The sequence below is a fragment of the Brassica napus genome, chromosome C2, assembly GCF_020379485.1.
Source record: "Brassica napus cultivar Da-Ae chromosome C2, Da-Ae, whole genome shotgun sequence".
Classification (NCBI taxonomy): domain Eukaryota; kingdom Viridiplantae; phylum Streptophyta; class Magnoliopsida; order Brassicales; family Brassicaceae; genus Brassica; species Brassica napus.
In genome coordinates this window covers 7,816,267-7,836,628 of record NC_063445.1, presented here as the reverse complement: position 1 = coordinate 7,836,628, position 20,362 = coordinate 7,816,267, and the positions used below count along the sequence as shown (strand labels likewise).

Below are 20,362 nucleotides of genomic sequence, written 5' to 3'. Positions count from 1 at the left end.
AAGGTGTTAAAATGGCTAATAGGCTTGAAATTAATGATTGCTTAGATAACATTCAACCAAAGAGATTTGATGCTTGAGTTATCTTAGTGAATGAGCATTCATCTAGAGATAGAGTTTGTTTAGGATTGTGTCTAGGTCTAAGGTAGATAGATTGATTGAAAGTTACCACCTTTAGATTGAAACTTGATCACCCAAGGTCAATTCCCATATCCCATGAGTTCTTCTACCTCATAAGAAAGAAAGCTTTGTCCTTTATTGCATTTTAGTAGTAATCTAGTCAAAAAAATCATCTCACAAATTGATAGCACTTAGATTAAGCATGGTCTTGTATTCCCTTTGCTTTAGAATCACTTAGAACTGTTTTGACATCCTTTATACTACAACATTTGATTAGGAGCCTTGAAAACTCCTAACATCAAATTGGCGCCGTTGCCGGGGATCGAACCCGGGTCACCCGCGTGATAGGCGGGAATACTTACCACTATACTACAACGATTATCTTGATTATCTTGATCACTAATCATGATTAGCACCAAATCATCATTGATTCTTGGGCTTATCATGAAGAGTAGTGAATAGTCATCTTTGGATTCATGGGTTAGGGATATTAAGGGTGATTAATCTAGATCTAAGGTTTTTAGTATAGATTCATCTTGTTCCTTGCTAGTAGAGTGCTTTTAATGCAATTCTAGAGTTAGCCTCTCTAAAGTTGAGCTCTAGGCATTTCACACCCGAAAGCTGTTCGATGAAATGCCTGAACCATCTCTACTAAGCTTTTAACATTCTTTACCAAAGAGATTTGTTGTTAGAGGTGTTAAAATGACTAATAGGCTTGAAATTAATGATTGCTTAGATAACATTCAACCAAAGAGATTTGATGCTTGAGTTATCTTAGTGAATGAGCATTCATCTAGAGATAGAGTTTGTTTAGGATTGTGTCTAGGTATAAGGTAGATATATTGATTGAAAGTTGCCACCTTTAGATTGAAACTTGATCACCCAAGGTCAATTCCCATAGCCCATGAGTTATTCCACCTCATAAGAAAGAAAGCTATGTCTTTTATTGCATTTTAGTAGTAATCTAGTCAAAAAAATCATCTCACAAATTGATAGCACTTAGATTAAGCATGGTCTTGTATTCTCTTTGCTTTAGAATCACTTAGAACTGGTTTGACATCCTTTATACTACAACATTTGATTAGGAGCCTTGAAAACTCCTAACACCAAATTGGCGCCGTTGCCAAATTCTAAGTTGATTGTGACATTGGGATTTAGTCATTTGCTTGAGACTAAGTCAATTTTTATTTAATTGTGTTATTGCTTCTCTTTGTTCTTCTTCCTTTGCATTTCAGGTGTATGAACACAAGGAGCAGAGGTCCAACAAACCTAGTTTCAAGAGTTGAAGACATTAGAGCACTTGAGAGGGAGATAGCAAGACAGAGAAGAGAAGTAGAGCAACATGCTCACTTGCAAAGGTTGGGGTTTGATATGGAGAATCTGCGTCAAGATGGTGATGCCCACGGAGGCATTGATCCAAGAGCTGATCCTCTTAGACCACAGCGCCAGCCACAACATCCACAGCGTCAAGCACGTGCCATTGGAGCCTATGATCAACCTCACATTAATGGTCATAGGTTGGGAATCAGAGCACCAGCTGTGGAGAACAACAACTTTGAGATCAAGTCAGGACTGCTCAACACCATAGAGAACAACAAGTATCATGGTCTTGCTGCTGAAGACCCTTTTGATCACTTATACAAGTTTGATAAGTATTATGGCTTGTCCAAGACAAATGGTGTTTCTGAAGATGCTTTCAAGTTGAAGTTATTCCCTTTCTCTTTGGGAGACAAGGCACACCAATGGGAGAAGACTCTTCCAAGTGACATTGTCACTACTTGGAATGAGTGCAAGAGAGCTTTCCTAGACAAGTTCTTCTCAACTTCAAGGACAGCTAAGATCAGGAACGAAATCTCTGGTTTTGAACAAAAAAGGTCTAGAGAGCTTCAGTGAAGCATGGGAGAGGTTCAAGGACTATTGGGCTCAATGCCCGCATCATGGTTTCAGCAAGGAGAGTTTGCTTAGCACCTTCTATAGAGGAGCTCTACCACAGTGCAGAAACAAGCTTGATACTGCCAGCAATGGTTTCTTCTTGGGAAGAACTAAGGAAGAGGCAGAGGAACTGGTAGAGAACATGGCCAAGAGTGACTCAGTCTACAGTGAGGAGCATGATAGGGTCAACAGAAGTGATGATCAGCATACAAAGAAAAAACTGAAGTCTCTCCAAGCCAAGTTGGATCTACTTCTTGCAGAAAAGACTAAGCAGGAGAAGATGAACTTTGTTGGTGACCAGAAACAAGTGGCATCTCCAGTGATCAATGAGGTTGATGGTTTAGAAGGCCAAGAGGAGCTGTGCTTCATCAATGCTAATGGCACATGGTACAAGAAAGAGCCCAACTTTCAGTACCAAAATAACTACCAGCAAAGGCCACTCTACAACAATAGCAAGGAGGTTATCAAGCCAACCAGTCTCCTCAGACTCAAGGAAGCTCTTCTCAAGCTCAAGCTCCAGATTCAAGTGTGGATTCTATGTTCAAGCAACTTTTGGAATTTCAGGCCAGAAATGAGAAGACCATGATTTATGAGTTCAAAAACATCCATGCAAAGATTGATGGGAACTATTCTGACCTCAACAACAAGTACATGCAACTTGCCTCTCATCCAAGGCTTTGGAGAGTCAAGTTGCTTCAATACCTTCATCCTCCAAGCAGCCAATGGGATCTCTACTAGGGAAACCAGAAAAGAACTCCAAGGAGTCTTACAATGTTGTCTTCTCCACTACTTCTCTAGAGATTGAGCTGAGTGATCATGAGAAAGAGGAGGATGAAATTGAAAGACTGGTATATGGAACTGAGTTTGGGGAAGTTGAGAGATTTGTTGTGGCCACAGCTGAAGCACAGATTGTGAAGGACGCTGTCAGGAAGATTAAAGCAACAAATTTGCAAAGAGCTGAGCACAAGGCTGAGAAACAAGTTGAGAAGAGAGCTGACAACAAACTGAAAAAGGTTACGCTAGAGGAAGCAACTAAGGTTGAGCTATCACCCTATGATCAGCTCCCTTTCCCCCAAAGAGTTCTCACCAAAGTTCTGAAGAAGGTGGTCTCCATGTTCAGGAAAGATCTTAGTGATGTTGGGGTCAGGCTTCCAGAAATCTCGGGTATGCGTGAAGCTCATGTCCATATGATGCTCATCAACGACATTCTAGACCACCAAGCTGAAGTGGCCAAGCTTTTGGACATCTCCATTCCGAAGATTGATCCACCAATCCCTCCAAAGTCCCTCCCTAAGCTTGAGTCTCAAGGGATGTTCACCTTGCCTTGCTACCTTGGTAAGCTCACTTTTGATGATGCTCTTGTTGATTCTGGTGCAAGTGTGAATGTGATCTCAATGGAGATGATGAAGAGTCTAGGGATTGAGAGCATGGAGCCAAACACATCTTCCCTACAGTTTGGAGATTCCTCTTCTACAACTCCTATTGGTCTCATCAAGGACTTCCCTTTGAAGATTGGAGCATGCACCATTCCTATAGACCTCACTGTTCTGAAGATGGCAACTGAGAAGAAAGTCCCATTGATCCTTGGCACTCATTCCTTACAACAGTAGGAGCTTGCATAGACTTTGCCAACAAGAAGGTCACACTCGTAAATGTGAACAAAGCTGTCTCCTATCCACTACAATCACCAAAGATGATTGCTGAGTATTGTGGAACAATCACTTGTGGAGCATCCACCATTGAGAAGACCAAGGCTGAAGGGGTCAGTATTGTAAAAGAAGGTCTTGCTGGAGAGTCCTCTAACGAGCTGTGTGATAAGCACTTGGAAAGTGCTAAAAAGAAGGAGGTGAGTGGATCCACAAAGTCTGCTCATGACAAGAGGAAGATTGTGAAAGAACCTGATCCTCCACCTCTTGATAAGCCTCCTCACACACTCACTCTCCACCCAATGAAGCTTAAGGATGGGGCTATTGAGTACAAGATCAAATGCAAGGGAAAGTCTACACCATTCTCAAGTGCAAAGGCCATCATCACTCCACAGTTCCAAGATTATCCAATCAAGCTTCAAGAGCTTCTCTCTCAAGTCCTCACCATCACTCTTGAAGATGGGAAAGATCCTCCTCTTCACTAGCAAATTGGAAGGAAAGTCAAGCTAGAGACTTAAAACAAGCTCACTTGGGAGGAAATCCCATGGTATCCTTTGTATATATGTCTATATATCTTTTTCTTGCTTTAGTGTGTTTGAATAAGCTTATGGACAAGTTTGGGGGAATTCTAAAAATTCCCAAAGGTCTTGTCGAAAATTCCAAGGTGACAACAAGTCCTCCCTCCTCATTTCCCTTCTCTTATAACAGCCAACTTCAAGTAAGTGCATTCTACCTTTGTAAATACTTAGTTATCATGTTTATGTCTTTCCCTTAGATCTCTCATTTGAGCTTATTCTCACACAAGGGACTGTGTGAAGTAAGTTTGGGGGAGAGTCTACTATCTCACATTGTGTTTTGTTTTGTCTACTTGTCATTAAGTCTCAAGCATTGCATTGTGAATAATTATTTGCATAGAAAATCCACAAAAATTGAAAATTTTTGAAAATCACAAAAATAAGCATTTAGTTGCATCATTCGCATCTTTAGGATTGAGTCTAGAAGCATTTAGATTGCATTCATGCATTGGGAGAAACCTTGTAAATAACACATGTCTAGAACTCAATTTGACATCCTAGCTAAACATATCAAGTAGCTTAAGCATCTCTTGAAAAAAGCTTGCATGCTTCGAGCCTTGAAAACTCTTCTTGAAACTTGTTTGCTTGCTTGATATTGGCATTGTTTTTAAATCAGCTCCAAACTGAACTTGGCTTGAATGAACTTAATCTCTCTTGCATATGGGCACTTGCATACTTAATCATGAATCTCATACACATTTGGGTTATCTTATTCCTTTATATACCAATATTTGTTAACCCAAATGGCACTCCATACCCTACAACCCTAGCCATTCTTTGAAACCAAACTTTGAATTGCATGAGTGAGGCCTCTTTTGATAGCTTGTCATGTGAAAAATCTTGAGAGTATTGGAGGCGACATAGGTTTATTCTCATATCTTGCTAGCACAATGAGTTAGCATTTGGGGATGGTGAGGGGGGCTTGTGTGTTCTAAATTTCAATATCTTGGGTTTGGGGAGTGAGAAAGATGAGAAGGATGAGAAAGATGAGAAAGATGAGCAAAAGAGTATAAATAAAAAAGAAAACTCTAGGGACAAAAAGGAAAGTATGAAGCTCTAGATTATGTAACAAAGAACTTTTCCCCTTATTAAAAAAAAAAAAAAAGAGAAAAAGAGAAAGAATCAATGAGAAGGTGGGGAAAGAAATGAGAAAGAGTTAGAGCTAAGTGTTGTAAAGAAAATGAATTAAAGTCCCTAGTTAGTTGAGTCAAAAGAAAAAAAAAGTTGTTCTTTGGGTGAGTGATGTGAGTGGGTTTTATTTTGGTTTTGAGATGATGATAAAAGGGTAGAACTTGTAATCACTTAGGAAAATGGTAGAATGATGAGAATGAATCTTTGTATGCATGAGTTGCTTCTAATCTTAGATAAATTTTGCATAATGATCAAGTTCCTTGTTCTTGAGTGATAACCACCTTGGAATAATAACATTTGAATCTCTCTTTTCATTCATATTAGACCATTGCTTACCTAGCCAAATGATTGAGATCATGTGCCCATTTGTGAGAATTCACCTTGTGTGTGTGTGTGTGAATCAATGTGAGAGCTGGTTGAAGGAACTTGTTAGTTGATTAGTATTGCAACTTGAGTAGAGGCATAAGAGTATGGGTAGACCTAGAGAACCTAGAGTATAATAAGGGAGTTACTCATGCTATTTGCTATGTTTTCTTTGGGATGTCATATAGAAAGCTAGAAAATGCTTCTTTTGGTTATAAGCTCCCAATTTTAAATATCACCCTCTTGATTGTTTTTAAAGTTTACTTGTGGACAAGTAAATGACTAGTATGGGGGAGTTGATATCTCATGAATATTAATGAATTTTAGATTCATATTCTAGCTTAATACGATCATTTTAGATTGCATTTAAGTCATTATGTTGCATTTGCATACTCATTTGCATATCATAGGGGTTGGAATGCACAAATGGAAGTTTGGAGCCAAAATGTGAGGTTGTTCTTGTGTATTCAAGACTTTGTGGCTGATTTGGGAAACCATCAAAAGTCCAGGGACCAATAATGTGAATTCAAAATATTCGATTGGGCTAGATTGCAACATTAAGATGTTTGGGGTTGATTCAAGTGGATGATACTGCAATTTACAGAGTCTTGGGCCAATCTGAAAATAAGAAGAAGCTCAGGGACCTGTTTTAACCAAGAACTCACCATTGGAACTCACGAGCTTAACGGAGCTGTAGATCCCGACGTTTCCAACGACGGCGAGGCTTGACGCGACGACGACGACACTCACCGGAGCAGAGTACGACCGAGACGACGAGAGCTGAGCATGACGGTGGTCGAGAAACAGAGTTGACTTGATCCCAACCGTGACGACATCGCGGAGCTTAGTGACGACATCGCAGAGCTTAGCGACGACCTCCGCAAGATGTAGCCATGGCGGAAGAGAGACGACGAGGACGAAAGCTCACGCGGGTTGAGCGACTCAGGAAGCTGTACCCGCACGCACGAAGAGAGACGAAGGCTCACGCGAGATGAGCGACTCGGAATTGCGAACCCGCTCGCTCGAAGAGGAAGAAGTCACGATGTCTCGACTCGGGGTGGGAGATGCGGGGAGCCGTACCCGCGCGCGTGAAGTTGGAGCTGCTCGACGTCCAACGCGGGTAACCAACTCGGGTTGTAGCCCGTAATTTCTACCCGAGTCGCGTCTTTGCCTTAGTCAAATTTTAATGTTTTTAAAGGGCTTTTTAGACTTTTTAATTGAAACAATTAGGTTCACCAAGGACATATAAATACTTTTGTAATCCCAAAGTTGGAACTTATCTTATTATCTATGAAATCAAAGATCTAATCTTGATCATTTTCTCTTGTGATTGCTTGATTATCTTGATCACCAATCATGATTAGCACCAAATCATCATTGATTCTTAGGCTTATCATGAAGAGTAGTGAGTAGTCATCTTTGGATTCATTGGTTAGGGATATTAAGGGTGATTAAGCTAGATCTAAGGTGTTTTAGTATATATTTATCTTGTTCCTTGCTAGTAGAGTGCTTTTAATGCAATTCTAGAGTTAGCCTCTCTAAAGTTGAGCTCTAGGCATTTCACACCCGAAAGGTGTTCGATGAAATGCATGAACCATCTCTACTAACCTTTTAACATTCTTTACCAAAGAAATATGTTGTTAAAGGTGTTAAAATGGCTATTAGGCTTGAAATTAATGATTGCTTAGATAACATTCAACCAAAGAGATTTGATGCTTGAGTTATCTTAGTGAATGAGCATTCATCTAGAGATAGAGTTTGTTTAGGATTGTGTCTAGGTCTAAGGTAGATAGATTGATTGAAAGTTGTCACCTTTAGATTGAAACTTGATCATCCAAGGTCAATTCCCGTAGCCCATGAGTTCTTCCACCTCATAAGAAATAAAGCTTTGTCCTTTATTGCATTTTAGTAGTAATTTAGTCAAAAAAATCATCTCACAAATTGATAACACTTAGATTAAGCATGATCTTGTATTCCCTTTGCTTTAGAATTACTTAGAACTGGTTTGACATCCTTTATACTACAACATTTGATTAGGAGCCTTGAAAACTCCTAACATCAGAGATCTTGTCGAGAGTGCAAGTCAAGAGCTGTCCAGACTCAAATATGTTGGCACGACCGTCACCCCATGTGATATCGAAGTTGTCGTAGAAACTTCCCGTGCATACGCCGATCAAGAGCAGAAGAGACGACGTCAACATCAATTTGGTCTCAAACCCCGCCATTTTTTTGCTCTGTTGTTGTTGTTTTAAGTAATTGTTTTTTTTTTTTTTTTTTTTTGTAACTGAGTTTTAAGTAATTGTTTTCTGATGGTTTTGGTATGATCGCAGATTTGTGTTTAAATAGGGAGAGAGATTTTAGAAAACGAGTGCATTAGAGGTTCGTGGAGTCCCATTATCGACGTGATAGTCTTGTACTAACAATTTCTAGTTAGTATTATATAATATGATTTATGTTAGCTCATGATATATTAATCGTTCAACTTACAAATAAAAATATACATGTAGTTGTTTTTTCTCTCCTTCAAAGGTAATCATGCAGCTGGCTCAAATTTGTAAGTTCAGTTCATATAACAAATTTTAAATAAAAAACGTTTTAAAATCGATTTGTACAATTAATTAAGCAATAACTCGAAATATTTGTTTTGATTTTGGGTTTTAATTGGACCGACAGGTTTTTGAAATTGAGAAAGAACATGTCAGACACGTATGTAAGAATTGTCACGCATCATTATTTAAGGCACCTACCTGCGTGAAGTATTCATGGAGTCTCTCCCATGCTTCATAATAATTACACAAATTCAGAATATTCATTTTCAGGTTGATAAATTAGGTCAATCATAGTCAAAAACTTCAAAATACTCGATAGTTTATTATGGAATGAATAAACCAGATACGGGTCAGAGTTACCAATCATAGTCAAAAACTTCAAAATACTCGATAGTTTATTATATGGAATGAATAAACCAGATACGGGTCAGAGTTACCATTCATACATGTATTTAGTTTCAAATTAAGGTCAAAACATATCTTAAAAGCTATCTCTCTTGTTCTTCTTGTATCCCTCCAGACACATCTTACAGGAATCTCTGTTCTTCTCGGCTTCCTCTGCCCGATTCTTCATTAAAAATAAAGCATGTGCAATAGGAAAACAAACCAAACTGATAAATGAACACAACTTGATGAAGTTACATGAAAAAACAAAGATGTAAAAAATAAAGCATGTGCAATACAAAAAGGTAGTGACTGAGAAGAGATAGGGTCTCACTGACGTATTTGCTTGTAAAACAAGATATCGACTGGTGGGTTAGACTAGCTAGCCTCTTCTCCAAGGAAAGGGTATACAGTCGCTGGATCTCTCTTACTTGGCATAGTAGTAATTATTTCTAGAAATTATCATATATAGTATTAATTAGTTTTGTCTTTTTTTAAAGAAAATTAGTTTTGTCTTTTTTTAAAGAAAATTAGTTTGATTTTGTTTTCAAGAATTTATTTCTAAATAATAAATCGTGTTTAGTTACCAAAAAAAAAAGAATTTATTTCTAAATGGTCATATATCTTTATTAGTTTTATTTTGCTCTAATACAGCTGTCAGCTATTGTTCATACAATGTATATTCGTTTAGGTGTTTAATTATCTTGTTGAGAAAAGACAAAAATAAATTATCTTTAGCCAAAAATATAACATATACTATTATATATAAAAGCATATACTCCCTCCGTTTTTTAATACTAAATCATTTCAGAATTGTGCATATATTAAGAAAATCATTAATTTTTTATATTTTTTAAAAATAAACATCATTAATTATTTACCTATTCACAAATCAACATAGAATTTAGAATATAAAAATTTCTCTAAAACGACTTTTATTAAAAAACGAAAGGAATATTTTATTTATGCAAATGAAACAACAAAACACAAAACTGATCATTCACGCTCAACAAAAGCATGTAGCATAGTGGTTTTGATAATGCTGTCGCTGTGCTATAAAATCGATATGATGCATATATTATTTTATCATAATTCATACCCATTTTATAATGAGTATGTACATAGAAACAGGGGAGTTTGTTTGACATATACCCCAAATACACACCAACATTACATACATAATTTTAACGAACCTATATACTTACTGGCTTTGGAGTTTCGGACCAAAGCTTAATTAACTACACAAGTTCCCGAAGCTAGTGAATATTACACTCCTTCGGAACTCCTTGAGGAAACCTCTTGGTATCCGTACAATAGTTATAAACCATGAACTTACTCTGCACCACTCTCATCTTATCTTCCGCCGTTAGATCAAGCTTCTGAGTGAACCATCTTGGCGAACTGGCTGGACAAGATGATTTTCCAGCGAAAGAGACACATGCGTCCGCTCTAAAGTTCCTATAAGAAGCGGTGAATGGCGCGTTGGACCAGTCTGTCTTAACAAGACCTCCCCTTGTAGCCCACTGGTCCGCGTTCCATAGACTCGAGTAGAGCCTCATTGGCTGCAGTTTCGGATACTGAATCCCCCTATGTTCCAGGTTCTTGAATTGTCTTATCGCAATTCCATCAACCAAGAAACTGCATCAAAATATATGAACTCAAACGTCAACTTTTATACATATAAAGATTAGGCGATAAGGCTTAGAATTTTCTAGTTCGAACAAAAGAGCTTTAATTAATTTGCTATACATACACGATGTGGTGAGGGTTCCATAGAACAGAGTAAGTGTGGAAATCAGCCGTTGGATCGAACCAGAGATTGAACTGTTGTTCTCTATCACCTTTTCCTTGAGTATACACATTCGTATGCATCACATATGGATCACCAGTTAGATTACCAAGAAACTCAAAATCAATCTCGTCCCACGTATCACTTTTCGACTTCAGCTGCATGAAAAAACAACCACCATGTGACATGGTAACCGCTAAAATTTGCATGTCAAAAGGAATAAAAGACCTAATGATCTTTTTTTTGATCAACAAAAGACCTAATGATCAAGTACATAAAACATTGCCGAATTTTGAAGACCAGACATTTAGTAAAAAAATAATAAAACAATAGTTTTTAAACAATTTGAAAACCTATATCTACGTATATTATATGGGTGTAAGGCCAATGTTTTATCTTTTATTTGGATGTGCCTAGAACCGGCTCTGATAAAGAACATCAACCACCATGTGACATGGTAACATCGTATAAATATATGATTAATTATGATATTATGTAACACTAACGTAGTAGGCAGTGACGGTTCCTGCAGAGTTTCCAGGAACGAGTTTGAGTTGCATATCGATTTTTCCGAACAAATACTCTTTCTTGGATTGAAATCCAGAGCCAGAGGCTCTATCGAGAGAAAGAGTGAGAAGCTCTCCGTTGTTGAGGACTTTCCCACGACCATCACCCCAAGTGATATCGAATTCTGAGTCGAAAGTTCCGGCGAGAACCGGAGAGAAGAAGGTCGTGTTCGTAGCGGTGAGTGTGAGTAATATAGATAAGATCAAAGTGGACCGGTCCATACTTGTGTGTCGGTAAGATTGAGAATTGAATTCATTCATTGGGACCGTGTGTGTTGGGAGGGTTTTATACAAGGGAGGCTCGTCTTAGTACACTTGTAGTTTAGTTCGCCGCTTGTGACTCTTGTGTTGTTTAATATGTGAACAGCTGGTTGTTGTGAAGCAAGCAGGTGCTTACTTGTGCCTCATGCTACGTGTGCTCATTTCTTTATTTCGGTTAAAGTCGGTCTGGCCTGGTTCAGTTTAACCCCAGTTCGATTTTTAATTTTGACTACATGCATAATAGTTTCTTTGGATTTAAATGATTGATGTGTTTAAATTTTGTTTTAGCATTTAAAAGATTGATATCATAAATTTTAGTTAATGCACTAAACTTTAGATAATAAAATATAAATCAAATTATAAATATATATTAGTGGCTAAAATTAATCTAAAATGTGACTTATGAAAAATGTTTTTGCCTTTTCTTAATTGTGAAATATGTAATACATCAATATTTTAAATACAATACGGAGGGAGTTATAATTCTTATTAAGTACGCTGCAAACAAATCAATAAATTCATGTGATCTACAATATAAATGAATATAATTTTATAACAATAAAGAAAACGTATCATTTGGTTCCACTCTCAACTCTCTACGCAGCTAAGCACTCCTTTGGAAGACCTTCAGGAAATCTCTTCGCATCCGTACAATAATTATAGATCATGTAGTTCCTCTGCACCCATCTCATCCTTTCTTGAGCAGTTGAGTCAAGCTCCTGGGACAACCACGAGCCAGTGGTCCCTTGTTTCGAGACATCAGGACAGGACGACTTGCCGTTCGACCAAACACAAGCTTCTTGGTTGAAGCCACGGTACGAGGCTGTGAAAGGAGCTTTAGACCAATCGGTTTTGACCAAACCACCTCTCGTGGCCCAATCATCAGCGTTCCAAAGACTAGAGTACATTCTCATCGGTCGGTTCTTGGGGAACAGAGTGCCAATAGATTCCATGTTCTTGAATTCTCTAATGGGAGTTCCATCGACAGTGAAAATGATTCGTTGTGGGTTCCATAGAATGGTGTAAGTGTGGAAATCAGCTGTTGGGTCGAACCAGAGTTTGAACTGCTGTTCTTTGTCGCCTTTGCCTTGTGTGTAGACATTTGTGTGAAGTGTGTAAGGATCTCCACTTAGATTCCCAAGAAACTCGAAATCAATCTCGTCCCATGTTGTTCCAGGTGATTTCAACTGCAATAAAAACTAATATTAGAAACAAGAACTTTAAAATGTAACAAAATAACGTGAAGATTGTTTGTTATGTAGCTTACGTAGAGTGTTGTGACTGTTCCGGCTGAGTTTCCAGGGACGAGTTTCATCTGCATGTCGATTTTACCGAACAAGTACTCATTCTTGGATTGGAATCCAGAGCCAGAGGATTTGTCTAGAGACAAAGTGAGAAGCTCTCCATTGTTTGTGATCTGTCCACGTCCATCTCCCCATGTGATCTCTACGTCTTTTTGGAAGTTAGCTGAAACAGAGGAGATGACGGTAAGAGAAAGAAACAGAGGAAGTAAGTAATTGTTTGTCATTTTTAGAGATGTATGGGTTTCTTTTTTCTTCTTGTGGGTTTTTGGTTTGTGATTTGTTAGTAGGGTTTATGGCTGAATGTATATATAGTAGTAGTAGTAGAGGTTTGAGAGGCGGTTCCAAAGAAGGTTCGTATGGTGAAAGAAGAAGCCGTGTTTGATGCAACAGCTGGTGATTGGGCCACCTTGTAGTAAAAGCTGTCTTCAATTGGCTTTGGAGTTCACGCGCTTTGTTTTAGTAATGTTTTTTTAATGTACTTTTTATAAAACTGAATATAATTACTTTTTCAAATTAAATTGGATTTTGGGAGTTTTGCTTTCAAAAAGTTGGAGTTGGTACTTTACCACCGGCTTGAACCGACTTTGGAAGAGAAGGAGTTTTCATTTCTCGAATAGAACCAATAAATTCTGTTAGAAACTTAGAACAAAAGAAATAATGAATTGTTTGTTTTAAAATGTTCATTAGTATCTTTAACAAAAAGATTTTAAGTATATATAATAACTTAATAAGGCAAGTTCATGAGTTTTATCTTTTTGATTAGTGATTATATCTATTGATTTAACGGTTTTACAGGTTTATCTTTTACTAGATAGACAGTTAGAACATGATTAACCTGAGGTTTTTAAGATGAGGTTTTTAGCGAAAGTTAAAAAAAATTAAAAAAGTTAAAGAACCAATTCTTAAGAAAAATGTTCTTAATTTCTAATAAGAATCCTACTCTTAGAACTCCGGGTTAATCATGGTCTTATAGTTCATTATATTGTCTCTTAATGGTAGAAGTTAATTAGACTTCGTTATTATACAATTTTCAGTTAATATTTTTACATCTATATTTTCAGTTGATTTGTTTAGTGACATGCAAAATAGCCTTCTCACCGAGGGCACGTAAGGCATCACAAATCTTCGTTTTAAAAAAAAATATATATATTTCAAGTTAATTTCGTTGCTTTTGAGTTTTATTATGTATGTTATATTTTTTCGTACAAAAATAATAAATTGTAGACAAAATAAAATTTATTTAATGTAGGTGCGTGTTTTCACATAACACATTTATAGTGGTTAAGCAAATAGGATAAGCCTCGCGTTGTATATTTGTTTTAAATGTTTTCATTAATAAACAAAAATTAGCGTGGACGAAGAAGAGAGATGCCACGTTAAAAGGGATAAGGTAGTAGTTGGGTAACATCAAGTAATGATTTTGACTGACTTTGATATAGTAGTGGTGGAGACAGCTAAGACATTCAACTTGATGACGCCATGACGGTCGTGGTCAGGAAGTTTCTTAGCCCAAGTGGCTACATAGCATGTCTGAACTCTTGCGTTAAGTCCAAAATTCTACAAATCCTTGTGTAGATAATTTACTAAAAGAAAGTTCTTTTAGATTTGATATGTAAGGGAATTTCTATACATGATCTTAGCTTATAGTTGTTTATTTGGGTGTAGAATTTTTATTTTCTGTACAAAAAACTGGAATTTAAATGTATGATTTCTATGATAAGATTTAGATTACTTGTAATATCATATTTATATAGATTGCTAAAGCTTTTTTTTTTGCCTAAAGATAATTTCAAAATTTCTAGGTGAGAAGATAAACATGAGATGCAACGGACTAAAAAAAATATTAATACTCTTATATATTCACGTATGAATTGGTCACAGTCTTTGATTGGTTTTCAAGTAAAGACAACTTAAACCCCAAACGTTATAAACGATGGATAAAGGAGAATCGTTGGACTTCTTGATGAAACTTAAACACTCTCACAACTTTCTACATGTGTCAAATACAAGCTTTCTTCACCTCCCATCTGCTCCTCTATTTACTCACAAGCCAAAACTTGGCGATCTCTAAACACAAATTCTTCTCCTTCTATTCCTCTTTCTCATCCACATGTCAGTCACTGTCTATCATCTCTACACCTTCACTCAGTTATATCATTTTCTTACATAAAAACTAAACCCTACTCACCATTTGAGTTCCCAAAACAAGTCATGGGTTGCTCACCAATCTTGATCAGTTTGTCTATTCTGTCATGTTCTGCCTTAATCTTGGCAGGTGATTTCAGAAAAGATATTGACATTGTATGGGGAAGCGACAAAGCAAAGATACTCGAATACGGTCAAGCCATTACATTGTCTCTTGACAAAGCTTCTGGCTCTGGTTTTGAATCCAAGGCTCAGTTCTTGTTTGGTAAGGTCTCTATGGAGCTCAAACTTGTCACTGGAAACTCAGCTGGTACTGTCACATCTTACTATGTAAGAAAACATAAAACTCATCTTTTTTAATTTAATATATTTTTGTATTATAACGTATTCTTTACTCATGTGCTTGTGTGGATGTTATGTAGCTTGCGTCTAAAGGAACGATGTGGGATGAGATAGACTTCGAATTTTTGGGGAATCTAAGTGGTGATCCTTATACAGTCCACACAAATGTCATCACACAAGGAAAAGGTGATAGAGAACAACAGTTTCGTCTCTGGTTCGATCCCACCGTTGATTTTCACACTTACTCCATCCTCTGGAACCCTAAGACCATAGTGTAAATATCTAATCGCTATTCATCTCTTAAACATACAAAACAAACGAAATCTGTAGCAATATTTAAGAGTTGAACCTTTGACAGATTCTATGTGGATGGTACACCGATAAGAGAATTCAAGAAAATGAACACGAAGAACGTAGCTTATCCTGAGAAACAAGCAATGAGAGTCCATTCCAGCTTATGGAACGGAGATGACTGGGCCACGAGAGGAGGGCTCGTGAAGACTGACTGGTCCAAAGCGCCTTTCACGGCTTATTACAGGAACTTTGAGGTTCAAGACTGTGATTGGTCGGCCCCTGGCTCTAATGCATCTTGCGGTGGTGGTGGTCCAAACTCATGGCTCAATGAAGGGATCGATGAAAATAGCAGGAAGAGGCTCAAGTGGGTCGAAAGCAACTTCATCATCTATAACTATTGCAATGACGCTAAAAGATTTCGTCTAGGGTTGCCTACCGAATGTGTTGTTATGAATTAAGAGTACAAAAAATATAACAAATATGAAAAAGTATTATAAAGAAGGTTCGCATATAAATGTTAAGCAATGGGATTAGTGGGATGAAGCCAGTAAGGGTAATGGACCAGCAAGGGTTTACCACTTGGGGGATCAAAGGAACGGACCGTACCAGAAGTTTTTTTTTTTTTTTTTTTGGTCACGAAAGCTTATATTAAACTAAAAATCAAACGGGTTCAAACGATTACAACCGGAGTTAATCTCAACGGCTAGACAATAAACGAAAAGTATAGCGATAAGTGTGTTAAAGGGGCGAAGATACCCATAGAGATGCTTCACTTGAAACCTTGAAACTGATGTTCCAAAGAACATACTAAAGTCGGAGTATGAACCGACAACGGGGGACCCTAAACAGCGGGTTTGAAGACAGTTGGTGGACACCAACACTGGTGATGGGAGACTCTCCTTTTCTTTAGATAAGGTGTACGTAACTGATAAGAGCATTGGAGTATGATCTTGTCCGGGAATCTTGATGGAACTCTGTCGAAAACTGTTGGCCCGTAGGAACAGCTGAAAGACTCTAGAGCCGTAGCTAAGAGCGATAGGAAAAGGCCTTGTCTGCCTAGATTTGGCTCTGATAATCATGAATAGAGGAGCATAGACTGTTTGGGCTATGTGAACCCTGTATACGATGAGACTGTCCGGAGAGACTTGGTGATCCTCAACAACCCCGGAAAGGCTAATGCTCGGTGAGAACGGAAGGACGGTTGAGGCTGACAATGTCTTCCATTCCATAGATATGTTTGACACTGAAGAGCAAACTATGGATGAAACAGGTATGGGCTGATTGTCGTTGGTGGCCAAAACGGTTAAGAACTCCGGCATTGAATTCGAGTTCACCTTCACGGAAACTCTAAAAATGCTTAAGTGTAATGACAGAGCAAAAATTGTGACAGATCCAAGCCTTAGGACCTCGACATTACCGTGTCGAATCCAGAAAGAAATAATCAAGTCATAACTGATCACCCATACATCATAATACTTCATGTGCGGTGTGTCTGAGCATTCGTATAGATTAGCAGATGCGAGAACTTGCTGTGTCGGTGGATGTGGATAATCTGTGGATGTGGTGAAGAGAGATCTGGTGAGCCCATCCTCATACTTAGTAGATCTGACTCTTTTGATTTTACAGAGAGGGTAGGGGGCGATGATAGAGACGACGACGAGTGGAGCGTGAGAGGCGGCGGAGAAGAGAGGGGTGGGGTGAGAAGCGACGGTGAGAGGAGCAGCAGAGGTGGTGGTAACCCAGATTGGAGGGGAGAAGGTGACGACGAACGGATCCAAGGAAGCAGCGGCGTGAGTGACGACGAGAGAACGAGTCCAGAAGCTTAAGATGACGATGACGAAATGAGAAGACGTTAAACAGACATAGACGTAACAGAGGTCCCGACGCCGGCGGCCATGGGCCTCACCGGCGTCGAGGGATGAGAGCGGCGGCTGCTTGTCTATATTATCTCTAGGGCGAACGAACCAGAAGCTAGATTGTAATATCTAAGTCCAGAGCCAATGTAATAGATGGAGTTAGGTTTGAGTCCTGAATACATGCTAGCCGAGAGACAGAAGGCTTCACTCTGGCCAAGGAAGATGCATAGATCTCCAATATCATCAGTGTAACAAAACTCTTTTCTCTTCTTATCTTGCATAAACATCGTGAACCGCTTAGTAATGCGCATCATTATCCATTCACCATCCTCTGCGTGTTCCTACGTAGAAACAAACAGCTCAATCTATACTTTACCTGGATCGATTAAAACTGTAGAGCTAGAGCTAATCCTATGTATAACAAGTGAAACATTGGCGAAAGTCAACTTTTAAAAGATAATTTTCATAAATATAGTTCTCCAAAATTGTTTTAAAAATATTAAAAGCTTTTACTAAATAGCCTATAGCATCAAAATCTGAAGACCGGCTCTGAATTAAAAAGTAGCTAAATTGTTTAAGAGATTCGAAACACTTAGCACTTGATGAAGAAGAGTTCACCAGAAGGAGATTCCACTAAAGACCATTTCCAATGATTTATTCTATTTTTTCCTCTAAAATAGAGTAATTCTATAATAGAGTTGAATGTTGCTCCAATGGTACTTTATTTTAGAGTAAAAAATAGAGTGATGAACAAAAAATAAAAAAATTACTCTATATATAAAGTAAAAAATAGGTTTACACTATTATAGAGTAGAAAATAGGGTACCATTGGAGCATTTTACTCTAAACTCTATTTTAGAGTGGAAAATAGAGTGGGGTTGGAGATGTCCTAAGTGGTTGCTCATGAAACATTTGTCCAACATCTCCCACCACGCCTCTGAAATCTTAGGCTAGTTACGTAGGCGTAGGTCTTGAAACTTGAGCTTCTTATTGCTGATATCCAAAGAACCCATGTATAGATCCTTGAAACTGGTGAAATAGAAGGTTTTGTCTCTCCTGGAATACATGAGAAATTCAGAGGCTGGTAAAAGAGAGTAAGGGGTGTCAATGTGAGTCCAGTTAGAGTCCTCACAAGGCCTGCATACACTGAGCTGATACTCACTGAACTTTGTAGCTACATAAAAGTCTTCCTCTTGGAGAGGATCAGAAGAAGAGAGAGAAACTTATGTGGCATGTGTTGAGGGTTTAAAAACCTATTGAAGGCAATGATATGACTTTTGGAGATGAAACCCATGGCTTGTGCATATCCGTAAGGTGCACGGTAAACTCTTTGTTTTCCCGACAAGCCACCCAACCCTGTGATGCTCCTAGAAGAGGTTGTCCATTAAGCTCCTGAGGAACCGTCTTCTCACTGCTGTACACTTTCTCTTCCTTTGTCGGGTCAAAGAACATGTGCTTCCCGACTTGTCCCTCCGGAGAGTCTCGCAACTTCTTACCGCCGAGAAGCAAGTACGGGAACTCAGGCAATGATGAGAAGAAACGAGCATTATCCCTCCGCGCCTGTGGACATAAACCAAAGTAGGAGATTTCAAAACACGTAAGAATAGGACGAATCAGAGAAATGTAATTTGGGTTTCTTACATGCAGCTTCAAGATTCGGTTCAAAAACATAGCCATTGTCTTTCAGAGATCCAAAAGAACCCCAATTGCTCTTATTTCTCGTATAAAGACCATAGAGAGCTTTGACTTGTGGGAAATTTTCGTAAATAGCTTTTCTTTGATTTCCATCAGTCAACTTGAGATGTGAAATCCCATAAAAGGAAACCTTTTCTATCCTTCTTCCTTTTTCAATTCGCGTGCAACCCAACTATCATTGAGTGGGCTTCGGTTTAAGCAAAGTAGTTGTAAAGTATGAAGCCTAGTAATAAATTTCATTTTTAAAACTAATATCAGGAGACTTTTGTTTTGTGTTTAATTAGAAAGAGAATTTCAAGGAGTACTAATATCTAGATTTTTAGTAAGTTTCACATATTAGTAAGAATAACAAAACTGAAAATTAATTTTATATAAAACATTACTTCATGATATTTCACACCATAAGAACACTGAAAGAACAGACACGTTTTAAAATTAAGACAAAACAACAACAGTTTAAACATTACTACATCATAAGCATAAACTTCAACATAACACAAACAGTTATTAAATTATTCTTCATACTTGCACCCATCACAACCGAAACATAAATCGCAACCACCGCTACACCCGGGGCAACCGCAACGGCGGCAACCTTGGCATCTGCTACAACCACCACCCCCAGTCGCCTTTCCATCTCCGCATCCTGGACATCCGCTACAACCACCGCCAAAGTCTTGTTTTCCGCTAAAGTTGGTTCCCTCGTTAGACTTGTCTCTGTTTTCCCCGGTTGATGTTTCAGTCTTGGTCTTTTTCTTCTCGAGAACAAGGCCGCCTGGGATGTGGTCAGGGAAAGGAACGAACTCCAGCTTTACCTCTTCAGCTCTTTTTCTTCTTCTTCTTCTTCTTCTTCTTCTTCTTCTTCTTCTTCTTCTTCTTTTTCTTTTTCATGATGATTTTCTGGTAGAGGCATGGTGGAAAACGGGTTTAATGTTGTGGGCCGAGCCTTTGGAACCGTGGCTTGGCTACAACTCTCAAAGACTAAGACACTCTTCTCATTTTTCTTCTTTTTCTCTATTTCTTTGTTTCTCTCTGTGATGATTCCTTCGGTAGAGCCTTATATGGAACCTTGAACTCTCATTTCTTCTGCAGGAATGCTTCGAATTTTGGAAGATAGGAGCTAAAATAGCAAGTCTATCTTAAGTTCATGCCATTCTGTAAGCTCAGGGATCTGGAGCTTGACATGCTGGTGCATTGACACAGAGAGAGTGTTGATTGACATGGTTCTTTGGAGTATGGCTCGGACATATTCAAAGAATGTTGAAGTTTGGCGTGTTGATGTTGTGTTACACATGGACGATAATGTGTAACACATCGACATGGACAGAAGGAACTAAGACGTGATGACGTGGAGAGTTCCCATTGGCTGATCTTGTTTGGACGTGATTCACAAACTAGAAGATCCCCAGATCA

At 38.3% G+C, this 20,362-nt stretch overlaps 2 protein-coding genes, 2 non-coding genes and 2 pseudogenes across 4 annotated transcripts; 1 reads left to right on the top strand and 5 right to left on the bottom strand.

Moving 5' to 3' along the window:
* Positions 1-424: 424 nt before the first annotated feature.
* On the bottom strand, positions 425-496 carry TRNAD-AUC. Its single transcript has one exon. It is a non-coding gene; the product is annotated as a tRNA-Asp (tRNA).
* Positions 497-1,953: 1,457 nt separating this feature from the next.
* LOC125582568 lies at positions 1,954-2,061 on the bottom strand. The gene has a single exon (XR_007320025.1). It is a non-coding gene; the product is annotated as a small nucleolar RNA R71 (small nucleolar RNA).
* A 7,697-nt stretch (positions 2,062-9,758) lies between these two features.
* LOC106429208 lies at positions 9,759-11,324 on the bottom strand (annotated as a pseudogene).
* Positions 11,325-11,713: 389 nt separating this feature from the next.
* On the bottom strand, positions 11,714-12,905 carry LOC106429199 (xyloglucan endotransglucosylase/hydrolase protein 22). Its single transcript, XM_013869942.3, has 2 exons — positions 12,581-12,905; positions 11,714-12,500 (listed from the first exon to the last, which is right to left on the bottom strand). Exons 1-2 carry the CDS (start codon positions 12,839-12,841, stop codon positions 11,910-11,912), a joined length of 852 nt encoding a protein of 283 aa, XP_013725396.2. The 5' UTR covers positions 12,842-12,905; the 3' UTR covers positions 11,714-11,909.
* Positions 12,906-14,575: 1,670 nt separating this feature from the next.
* LOC106429193 (xyloglucan endotransglucosylase/hydrolase protein 22) lies at positions 14,576-15,896 on the top strand. Its single transcript, XM_013869932.3, has 3 exons — positions 14,576-15,092; positions 15,185-15,378; positions 15,463-15,896. The coding sequence occupies exons 1-3, from the start codon at positions 14,829-14,831 to the stop codon at positions 15,854-15,856; spliced, it is 852 nt and encodes a 283-aa protein (XP_013725386.1). The 5' UTR covers positions 14,576-14,828; the 3' UTR covers positions 15,857-15,896.
* Positions 15,897-16,030: 134 nt separating this feature from the next.
* Positions 16,031-18,931, bottom strand: LOC106441352 (annotated as a pseudogene).
* Positions 18,932-20,362: the final 1,431 nt, after the last annotated feature.